At 36.5% G+C, this 11984-nt stretch overlaps 1 protein-coding gene across 6 annotated transcripts in view; it reads right to left on the bottom strand.

Annotated features, from left to right (window-relative positions):
• Window positions 1-292: 292 nt before the first annotated feature.
• LOC124556799 (single-stranded DNA-binding protein 3) overlaps window positions 293-11984 on the bottom strand; it is a 382113-nt gene continuing 370421 nt past the window's right edge. For 4 of the 6 annotated variants that reach the window (XM_047130814.1, XM_047130818.1, XM_047130815.1 and 1 more), the window contains 4 exons: window positions 6104-6169; window positions 4373-4443; window positions 4062-4262; window positions 293-3018 (listed from right to left, as the gene is read on the bottom strand). In XM_047130814.1, coding sequence (XP_046986770.1) covers window positions 2914-3018; window positions 4062-4262; window positions 4373-4443; window positions 6104-6169 — 443 coding nt within the window. In that variant the 3' untranslated portion in view covers window positions 293-2913. The remainder of the gene's footprint in view (window positions 3019-4061; window positions 4263-4372; window positions 4444-6103; window positions 6170-11984) is intronic. The other 2 variants (XM_047130816.1, XM_047130817.1) reach the window with 1 other exon arrangement.

The raw sequence follows: 11984 nt of genomic DNA, 5'->3' as shown, positions 1-11984 counted from the left end.
AATGAGTCTCCTGTTCCTGTCCATACATTTTTCATATGTTTTACGTGTAAAATTATACAACTGTGATTTTAATGTTTAATATACTCATGATTATATCAATGTTAGCCATGTTTGAGATATGACAATTGTTTTTAAAACCAAATAAAACTTGCAGTGGTCAACATATATTAAATCATCAAGTTATCAATGACAATTTTACATAGGTCTGTATACTGAAACACAAAATCAAAGAATGAAGAGGCAGACAATAATGAAGGATGTGGGATGGCAAAGGAAATAAAGTATAAGAATCTAATAACTCAAATGTGTTGCATTATATTTGATGGCCACAGGTACAGTGACAAGTGTGTGTGTAGAACTCAGAAACTGTTTCCCTGCCTGAATCTTATCTTTTAATAACAATATTAACAAAAGGGAAGTGAAACAAACATATACAGTAGCAGCGACACCGATAATTTACATCATAATACATGCCTCTATTATTTACACATCGAAGATACTATAAAGTGTGAACAACATTAAATAAAACATAACGCAAAACAGATAAAAATGGAGTGTATCACGCAGTCATAATCAGAGGACTAAAAAAATATTTAACAAACACCAATGCTTCACAAAAAGTAATGGGCAAACTTGAGCAAAGGCTATTACATTTTGTGTTAGTTACAATGCAGGTCTGACGCAGTATGATATGATGTACAAATACTCAATGAATGTGGGGTCAGCACGCACGCACACACAGACACACACACACACACACACACACACTCTCTCTCTCTCTCTCTCTCTCTATCTCTATCACACACACACACACACACACACACACACACACACACACACACACACACACAAAAAAAATGACAAATACTTATTGAATTTGGGTTTGCACACACTGTTTTCTTTACATCTGTTGTGATGGATGTTTTCACAAAGGGCACACCACATAGATTATATTTATTTTTATTTTTTTAGTATAACTAAACTGGCAAGACCACATGACTCATAATCTGGGGAACAAATACTACAATTCCACGCACTGTTCCTTTCATATACTGTACAAAGGTTGAATCTTTGAGAGTATATAAAGCAGCTCTAAGTACAATGGAAGTTAAGAACTGAATTTGTGAGCTGCTCCACTCACTATGTGAAGAAACAATCATTTATTTACAATAAAACAGACTGGTTAGTTCACATTCAGATGCTACAATTAAAAGGAAAAAAATACATTCATAAATATTTACATTGCACACATTTTTTAAAAACTATGTCCTCCTGGCAAGACAGAAATACCCTAACATAATTAAACAATTTAACACATACTTTATAAATACTGAACTGTCACGGCTATTTGGATATATGACAATTATTAACAATTTAATGAAGAATCATTTCCATCTTGCCTAATAGTAACCTTAATTTATTCAGTAACTTCTCCCTTTCAGACAGATTTTCCATTCTCTTGTAACAACCTTAATTTTTTTTTTTTTTATTTGAGAGGAACCTATTGTTACAAAAATCTACATAAATACATGCGGATTACTGGAGCAATACATGTACTCTTCAGATGATGCCTGTGTTACTTGACATTTCTGCATGAACCCAACAGATTTTAGCCTAAACGAATTCCACATATAAATATTGCAAAAAACAATTACATGGTACTTAATTAGCAACTTCATCTTATATGACGTATTAAATTTTAGTGGAAAATCTTTACCGATAATGGCAACAGCAAACACATAGGCAGTACCACATCCACTATAAGGGAGACTAAAATAATTATGATATTTCACAATCTTATATTTTATTCTAAACTAACATTATCTGCAAAGGGCCTCAGTGATATAAAAGTGTCAGAGGGTTGAATCTTGCATAAAAATGTACATAGACAATTTTCACAAATTTACAACAGTACCATAAAAGGGTAGCTGAAACAAGATTAAATTTGATGGAGTGGTGTAGATGACTCACAACAGTAATGTGTTCCTTTAAGAGATAGTCTGTTATAGTACAAATAATATAAAATTTTAATTTCTTGTATAGAGCCCCATGTATGAAATTAAAATCTATTTATTTTTGACAATATAATGCAATTGGATCTATTTATTGGGCTTTACAGTTTATGAGTGAAATTAGTAGGATTTATGGCAAAGTTGAAAGGATATGGAATTAGATTTGTGGAGTGAATTACACTCGTGGAACGAATTAGACTCGTGGAGCGAATTTACAGTCATGGAGCAAATTAGACTCGCATAGTGAATTCAGATTCATGGAGCGAATTAGACGCACAGAGTGAATTTAGAGTCATGGAGCGAATTAGACATATAGAGCTAATAGACGCATGGAGCGAGTAATACTTTACTATTGTTCTTATATCCAAGTAAGCTCCTCACTGTTCAACAGTACATAGCGTGAGTTTACCACTAGACACACAAAATATCACACACCCATCAATACTAGACACGAAAAACACACAGACGAAAAGTTATTTTAACACTTACTTTCGTTTCATCATTCACACTGCATGAAATAACCCACTCAATCAGATTGCCAGCCTTACTGCTAGCTTTAGGAACATGCTACAAGACTGATGTATAACTTTTTTTTCTTCACAACATAATTTCCATTTCAAAGAAGTTTAAGAGAAACCACAACATAAGCAAATTTTTGCTGTCAATATAGAATTCAGCCAGCATGTACATTTTTGTGTCTGAATAAGGATTAAAGTTACAACATTACAGACTGCAATCTGATTTTACAACAAGCTGATCCTCTGTCTGACTGCAGGTCCTGGAACTGGAAAGGACTAGGATGCTTGCTTGATGTGGGATATGGTAAGGTACTAGGAGACTAACAGGAAAGGAAATTTGTTGGGACCACAAAAGGTTTGAGGAATGGGCCTGGGACGGGGTGTTATTGCATGAAATAATCCGGATGGTCGGAGTCTTTTTCAAACCTCTTGGCTTCTTCCTGCATGCTTTCCTTAATTTTCAGAATGGCGGCTGATTCAGTTTGGTCCTGGAAGGAAGAAAGTGTTCACTGCACAGTCCAAACTTCCAACATTTTTTATGATATCTACAGAAATCAAATTTTTACCGAATTTTTATTTTTGAATTTTAAAATTTCAGAATTGAAAATTAGCAAAGTAAAGTTGAGTTTTGAAAAGAAATTTGGTTCATGCAACACACCCTTCCGTCATCACGGCTTCGTGTGAGTTTGGCGGGCGGACATGTTAATTGTGTGACGAAGGCAGTAGGGAGGGGCAAGCGCATTAACATGAGGCATACTGAGAATTAAACACAAACTTTAATACTTTTTCAGTAATTATACACATTTTCATCACAATTACAAATTTAAGAGTGCATTCCATCTTGCAGCAGTATGGTGTGCTTTAACACCCCTAGCAAATTATAATGAGAAAAAAAGAAGCAATTTTGCAAGTGGATCACACCAAAGCGTAGCTTCCTCCCTACTTCCCTACTTACACAATCTTCAATCTGACCAACAAAATTTATTTTAAGTGTCTATAAAAAATGCTTCAAATAAGTAAGCAGCACAGAAACTCAAATGGCTAATTTAATTCTGAAATATTTCCACAGCATATGAATTAAAGTGAAACATTATCTCACATTCCTGCAACAAATATTTCACATGCAAATACTAATTTATAACTCAAGTTTCAGTGTTTTCACACATACAGTCTAGCTGTGATTAGTTATGTCATGGCAAAATAATAGAAAGCAAAAACGTAAACAAAAAAAACTGAAAATGATAGCACCAGACATTAAGGTGCACAATCATGATTACAACTAGGAATCAAACACGTCTAATGGTCAGAGTGTACATTCACGTATGTTGCCCACATCTAAGAAATACCTTACATTAAATTTAAAAATAGTTCAAAAATTTTATTTTATTTATCTAGCGATGTTGAGATAAGTCGAAAACTTGGCAAGCAAACTCTTGAACGTAGGACGGTTCCTTAGGCAAGACACCATGTCTCGGCGTGTTTGTATCTGGCACTACGTCTCGGAGAAATAGCCACCAGCACTCATACTCACATTTTCCCCAGGTCCCCCAAAGCCCCCCAAGTTGTAGTCTCCCATCCCACTTCCGCTGTCTTCTCGTGGTGTGCCAGGACCACCATTGGCTGGGGAGTTCTTCATTCCATCCAGGCCATCACCATTCATAACTGGCCCCATGGTATTAGGTCCCATTGGTCCCATTGGGCCACCCTCAGGACCAGTGGCCATAGGGAAATCCTGCAACAAAAGTAACATAAAACAACTAGCAAAGTAAAAACAAATGAAGAAATTTAACAGTTTTGGCTTATTATCAGAAACAGATCATCTTCCTTAAGTTTTCTACTTACACCTGGTATATTTCCACCGGGGACAGACTTCATCATTGTATACATGTTCTCACCACCAGAATTTGAAGAATCTGTGAAACAATTAATTCATGTCAGATGAGTATAATTTTAATACAACTCATTCTTAAACTTACTTCATGTAACAATAAACCCAAAAATTTTGTCACAAATGCAACTGCCCGCTTCAACGGCCCACTTAAAAACAAGAATTATATAAAATTGAAAATGGAACATAAACTAGATGCATAGTAAAACATAGTACCCTTGAACTGTTAATGAAAGGAGCATCATTTAATATAAGCTGACACACAACTTTATAAATAACACAAATAAACTTTGTTTTTACTACTAAAGATTACTGTTATATCAATTTTAATTAATTAGTTGTAAAAGCTATATCTTACATGAGATGCCCTAACATTAAGTTAAATTTATCATTATCTAATGGGGAAAATGTGTGGAATGGAGAAGATCTGAAATTAAAACAGGAAAGCAATCTCCAGATGGGACATGGCCTAATAAGATTTTGTACACATGATCACATTAGAAGCTGCTGTAATGATAGGTCGATTCAGCTTTGACTTTTCGTTCTTGCGTACTTTTGTTTTACATGTATATTACTTTATGGAATGTACCTGCTCTGCTCCCACTATTTTCCAAGAAATTATAAAAATGTTTCTTATTTTAATATGATACACGGCAACAACATAACCCAGATTTAGATTTGTTATAAGCAAAGGAATATGTTACAGGAGTTAATACATTTAGAGAGGATCAACGCCATGCATAAAGTAAAGATAATCTGTACACAGAGAGAGAGAGAGAGAGAGAGAGAGAGAGAGAGAGAGAGAGAGAGAGAGGATATATTCAAAGTCATAATTGAGTGAAGAATGTGTCAGTAACCTTAAATTAAATGTTATCCTAGAAAAGGGTGCTGTCACTGCAGTTAACCTAACTTGTTAGACAATGCAAAGTTCTCAGATTATTTTGTTAAACCATCAAACTATGACTTACGTATTACAAAAGCTGATTTACATTTATGCCATGTTTTAACATTATAGAAAAAGTAGGAGCAAGACCTAGATGCAAAGCAACAGTTTATAATACAACAGGGAGGACAAAGTGACATTTCACTTCATGAAAATTTCATTCCACGAATACAATGCATTCTAATGCAATAGCTGTTTAGCACTATGGGGTCAGGAATATGCCAAGGATTTGATTAATAAGCTGGCATTTCAAAAGTTTTCCAGTGTTGGTTTAGAACAGGCTTCACTAAACTGGAAGGGGAGCTAATAATCTTTTGGTTAGTACTGTACTATGTCATCACACTATACAAGGCAGACTGTACAAATAAATAGTTTTCTTCCCCAATGGATTTTAGATCACACTATTTCAACTTAAGTATCTATAGAAATAACACTATTTTATCAATGCATACTCAGTGCTACAATTCAGGTTGAAGTACAGTGTTATACTAAAAAAATAAAAATAAAAAAAAATAAAGAAATTAAAAAAATTGGGTGGAGAAAATAACTACTAAGTTCCAGTGATTCTGAAACCTCAGGAAAGTCGCTATGGATTTTTGGCTATCCCTGTGGCCAATAGATGTTCTCATTTGACAACTAACTGCTTCCTGCCTTTATGTATACATAATATATTGGAATAGATGGGTTAGGGCAAGTCATGTAAGCCTGACAGATATGCCTGTCTTGTATATTCAGTATTCACCTTGTCTCGTCACAGGACTGGGAGTGGGCATTCGGTGACTAGCAGGGGAATAGGGACCCACAGAACCTAGAAAGAAATACAATCAGTGCTTCTTACGTGACTCACAATTATTTTAACAAATGTGTTGGAATATCTATGAACTAAAGATGACAAAAGAGATTAAAAATGAGCACAACATGCACTACTAACAATAAGCCATGCTATTTTATGGATAATTTCAACACAAAAATGCCCTTGACATAAGTCAGCATACAAATTAAATTTTACTGTCACAGCCACAACTAGTTTAGATACATTTACTGAGCTCATTTTTTGTAGCCAGTGTGTTTCAGTTTGAGTGCTCAACATGAAAAATTACAATAGCAGACATTTATTACTATCAGTTACAGAAACAGTTTCTGGAACTACAGCGTAAGTAATGAGTCCGTGTATTTAGTACATTCTTTTAGATTGATGCTAGCAATTCATATTATATACAATCAATTTACATGCAAAACTTTAGAAAGGAGGGAAAAGTTCTCAAAGCCATACTTCCCAGAACATGGCATTTTCAAAAAGATGACGTAGCTTCAAGGATTTTTACATAAATCTACATCATCATTGTCAATACCAACATTATTTGAAATATGGTTTTCAGTCAAAACTAGGCCCCTCTAACAACCAGTTAAGTTCTAATGCACTTTCCTATTGCATGCGAAGTGCAAACATCACTGATACACTAGCTTTCTAAGTTTTAATAAATTACACTTAAGAAGTAGCTACCCCACTTTCCCATAGTTAGCTCAAAGTGTGCAAAGTAAGAAGGTTCTATATTCTGAATATTACATACTATAGAACTGAGAGGTTTAACAACAACATGTGTAGAACCAATTTTGTATTCGGTCACACTGAATTGTTCAGCTGGAAAAACAACTACTACTAAAGCAACTGCAATAGGTAAACAGCTTTCATAGGGTGCTCTTCAAATAAGTAAATACCAGTTACACAAGTTAAAATTAAAAGTAAATTGACAAAATCATTACTGCATAGGCACCAGAATCATAGAAACACCACAACTGCACAATAATTTTTACACCTGCTGATCAAGTTATGAAAGTAGTGTCTAATATGATATGGTAACACAATTTGTTTACTGGTCCCATCAATATTCATGTTACCACTATCCACAGAAAAACTCTTCATACATTTTAGGTTTACCCTCACATACATTTCAAATTTCAGTGTAATCTTTAGAGATATAAGTGTGTTACTGGCTATGCCAATTATGACAAATCCTTATTAAAATTCTGAAACTGGTAACATTAAAATAACAAAGGTACCATCAAATAGAGTGAGTTTGGTCACTGTGGGAATTTCTGACAGTATGGTTTATTTGCTCTTTCCCACTGCATAGCAACTAACTGCTGCTAATTTTCACTTCTCATTATTTTAAGCATGAGATTGTATTTCCTGCATTCCACAACTTTTATTTTGGGCCACAACTTTTATTTTGGGTCTAATGTTTATCTAGCTAAATATCTGATGAACAGTCTCATTGTTGAAAGTTCACACACTACCATCAAGGGGAAACTTTCTATTGTTGCAACTGGTGGAAAGTATTATAACAGCAGCTGTCAACAAGATAAGTAGTCTACAGCATTGAGACAGTTGTTGTACAAGCTTGTCAAGTTTTTCATATAGAATTATAAAATAACAACAGGTTTCACAAAAGTTGGCACTGTGTGCAGTGATTTCGGACACTGCCAAGAAAGATCCCAACACCAAGGAGGAGTTGTGCAAGATAAACGAAAGTTAGTAGGCACATTTCTACATCTGAAAGATGACAATTATTCAGATTTCATGCCAGTTATGTGAGAGTGGCACTAGTTGCTCCACTATGAGGATGCAAATCAGATTTGCTTTAAATACATGCTGTAAAGATTGTGAGCATTAGTTACCTTTGAGATTGGACACAGTGTGTTGATATTAGTCAGTAATGCCTCTATGACAATGAAGACACCATTATTGACAGCTCGCTGAATTGGTTTTGAGGTGTGTACTACAGCTACGAGAAGCTAAATGTCCCTTCCAAATTCTGCAGGAAGACTTGGCAGGAATATAGCCACTGTGCGTAACTGCTGGCAGCAGTGTTCAGGGGAAGGTATCATCACAAGAAGACCAGGCTCCAGACAGCCACATAGCACTACTGAGAGGGAAGACCATTGTATTTGGCATACAGCTGTGATGTATCATGTTGCGTCTGCAGCAGCAATTCAAGCAGCAGTTGGCACCACAGTGACACAACACACTGTTATAAATCGGTTACTTCAAGGACAGTTCTGAGCCAGATGCCCTATAGCATGCATTGCCCTGATGCCAAATCACTGCCACTTGCAATTTCAATGGAGTCAAGTGAAAGCTCAATGGAGGGCAGACTGGAGGTCTTTTGTGTTTTCTGATGAAAGCTGGTTCTGCCTTGGTGCTAGTGATGGTCGTGTGTTGGTTAGAAGAAGACTAGGTGAGCACCTCAAACCAGCCTGTCTGTGGCCTATACACACTGGACCTTTACCTGGAGTTAAGGTCTGGGGTGCGATTTCATGTGATGGAAGGAGCACTCTTGTGGTTATCATATGCACCCTGGCTGTAAATTTGTACATAAGACTGGCGATTCAACCTGTCATGCTGCCATTCATGAACAGCATTCCAGAGTGTGTTTTCCAAAAGGATAATGCTCACCCCAAATACTCTACAGCGTGTTGACATGATGCCTTGGCCTACGTGATCACCAGATCTATCTCCAACCAAGCACTTACGGGACATCAGTGGATGACAACTTCACTTCATTACTCTATATTAACCAATTCTTGGTGTTGAGATTTGTTCTCCTAATAGAACCCATCTCCTCTAACCACTGGATGTAATCGTCTTCAGAGCAATGAGAGGAGCAAAATTAACTGAATGGAAGAAGTACACTCATGAAACCATTTCCGAGGATGCTTTTCCATCTCTTCTGAAGCCGACACCAACTAAGATTTCAGCTAATCCTACTGAAAACAAAGAGGTTTTTTTTTTTTTTTTTTTGTTTTTTTTTTTTTTTTTTTTTTTTTTTTTTTTGTATCATAGGCCTAATCTCATTTGATCCAGATCATGTCTTACAGAAATTACCTGATACTGAGGAGGGCTTGCAAAGTAATGCAGAGGCATGAGAAATGTTCAAAGAAGTTCATTATCCTCCAAGTAAACCTGGTAGTTCGCACCATCACAAACTAAACGTCCCTCCTGGGAAGTCAGTTATGGGCCATGACTTCTAGGAAGACAAAAATAGTGCACAAACAACTGATATTGCTTCTAGCAGTAATAAAAGTGAAAATGACCCATCATCAACAGATGAAAGAAGAGGCTTTTCTTTTTGTGGACTACAAATACACATCTGGAAACAAGGAACATATGAGGCAGTACATTGGAGTGGCCACAAATGTTGGTGCAAGGGGAGTGTGTGTGAAATTCTTGTACCCACACAACAACAGTAGCAACATATTTGTAGTTCTTAAATGTCCTTGATGAAGACACAACACAATACAAAAACAAGTTCCGCAATTACTTATACACCAGTTGAAATGAGATGGATGTTTATTTTTAAAGATATGCTTTAAATCTGTAGACTGTCTTAACTTTATTGTCAATGTCTGAAGTGTTTGCAACTTAATTTTGAATGATGAATAATAAATGTGATTTTGATCTTTTAGTAGAATTCCTTTATTTTGTTTCTGTTTTTAATATTTCAATTTAGAGCTTTAAAAATGTGCAATTTAATTTGTCAGAAAATAAGAATTGACCTTTAACATATTAGAATCATTATCTCAATCCTTATCAGACATTCATAATGATGGACATCCTTAAAATGTGTTGAAATCTCTGACATTAAATAAGAAGAATGCAGAATGTTTTTGAAACGTCAACTTATGTCCAAAATTCCACCTGCACACTTTGTAAATTCAGATAGAGATTTAAAAAACATGGGAGTAATTTCCGACACTATATCTGTCTCAGGCAAATATAACTACACACAGCCTTTGTGGTCTTAGTATGTTTTATTCATTATATATACAGGGTGATTCAAAAATGCATGTAAATATTTCAAGGGTGTATTTGTGAGGTAAATATAAGACAAAAATGTTCTATACAATTTTTTCCATACTTGGCTTATTACAGAGTTATGAACAAAACAGGATAATACATTCAATACAACGTAAGGTATTTAATTCCCAGAGTTCACAGTTTAATTACAGTGCATTTGGACTAACAACGCAAACTGATAAATAAACGTGACGTAACAAACTGAAACAATTCCTCGCGAACACTGTATTAATTTAGGTCCTGTTGATTGAACTACAGCAATGCACAATAACTAAGGAAAATTGAAGCATTTTACAGACTGTACTGTACTGTACTGTATTTGCACAAATCTTAATGCAATGCATGTTCAAAATGCTGTCCCTGAACTTGCAGACAGACCCGTGCTCGTCGCATCAATGATCTCTGCACATTACACAGTCCGTTCAACTCTCCACGAATAATTTCACAACCACCTTCAATTCTTTGTTGTAGCACTTCTCTGTTCGGTACTGCAGAAGAATACACCAATGTCTTTAGTCGGCCCCATAAATAAAAGTCTAAAGGGTTCAGGTCAGGTGATCTGGCTGGCCAAGCAATTGGTCCTCCGCGACCTATCCATCGATGTGGATACGCAGAATTGAGGTACGCCCTTACGTTGCGGCTGTAATGGGCGGGAGCACCATCGTGCATAAACCACATGGTGGCTCGTGTTGCAAGAGGGACATCCTGTAACAATCCAGGCAATTCTCCCTCCAAAAATTCGCAGTACGCGTGCTCATTCAGCCTTGGAGGCAGAACATGAGGTCCGAGTAAGTAATTCCCCACAATACCACACCAAATGTTTATGGAGAATTGATGTTGATATCCACGCACAATTCTCGCGCCAGGATTCTCGACAGCCCACTGGTGCATATTATGCGAATTGATTACACCCGCACGAGTAAACATGGCCTCATCTGTGAATAATATCCGCCGAATGAACATTGGATCATTCAAATGACGCTCTTGTAACCACTGGCAGAATTGCTGACGGCGAGAATAGTCTTCAGGTGTCAATTCGTGCACTTTTTGCAGGTGAAATGGATGCAACTGTTGTCTCCGAAGCAGCCGCCATACAGTAGATTGTGGAAGTCGTACAGCTGCACTAATTTGTCTCGTACTGATAGATGGATCTTGGTCTACCAGGTCCAAAACATGTTCCTCGACGTTCACTGCATGCTCAAGTGGTCGACCTGAATGTGGCCCAGGACGAATGCCATACTCCCGCATACGTCTGTCCACAGATACAAACGTCTGATGACTTGGTAACCGTCTTCCTGGAAACATCTCACTGTACCTTCGTCTTGCTGCAAGTGCATTTCCATCTGCTGCACCATACACAAGGTGCATATCAGCATACTCACTGTTTGAGTACATCATGTGCACGAAACCTTTAGCCTTCCGACGATGAATGAACGACAGGACGTACTTTTCCGTTACCAACAACATCAGCGCCATCTTCCGTACAGTAGGAGTAAACATCACGTGCAAACAAAAACAAACACTATTCATGCAGTTTCGAATCAACTGTTGGGAGATACGTTTGTGAATTACGTACCAGAATATGGCATCCTGCTGCTTGCACTGCCGTCGTTTTGATACGGACATGACTTTCGTATTTAACGATAACTCTGGAATTAAACGTTTATGGAAAAACATTTATAGAACATTTTTGTCTTATATTTACCTCACAAATACACCCTTAAAATATTTACATGCATTTTTGAATCACCCTGTATACCTCACC

This window comes from Schistocerca americana, chromosome X (genome assembly GCF_021461395.2).
Source record: "Schistocerca americana isolate TAMUIC-IGC-003095 chromosome X, iqSchAmer2.1, whole genome shotgun sequence".
NCBI lineage: Eukaryota > Metazoa > Arthropoda > Insecta > Orthoptera > Acrididae > Schistocerca > Schistocerca americana.
This window is presented reverse-complemented; position numbering and strand designations above follow the sequence as displayed.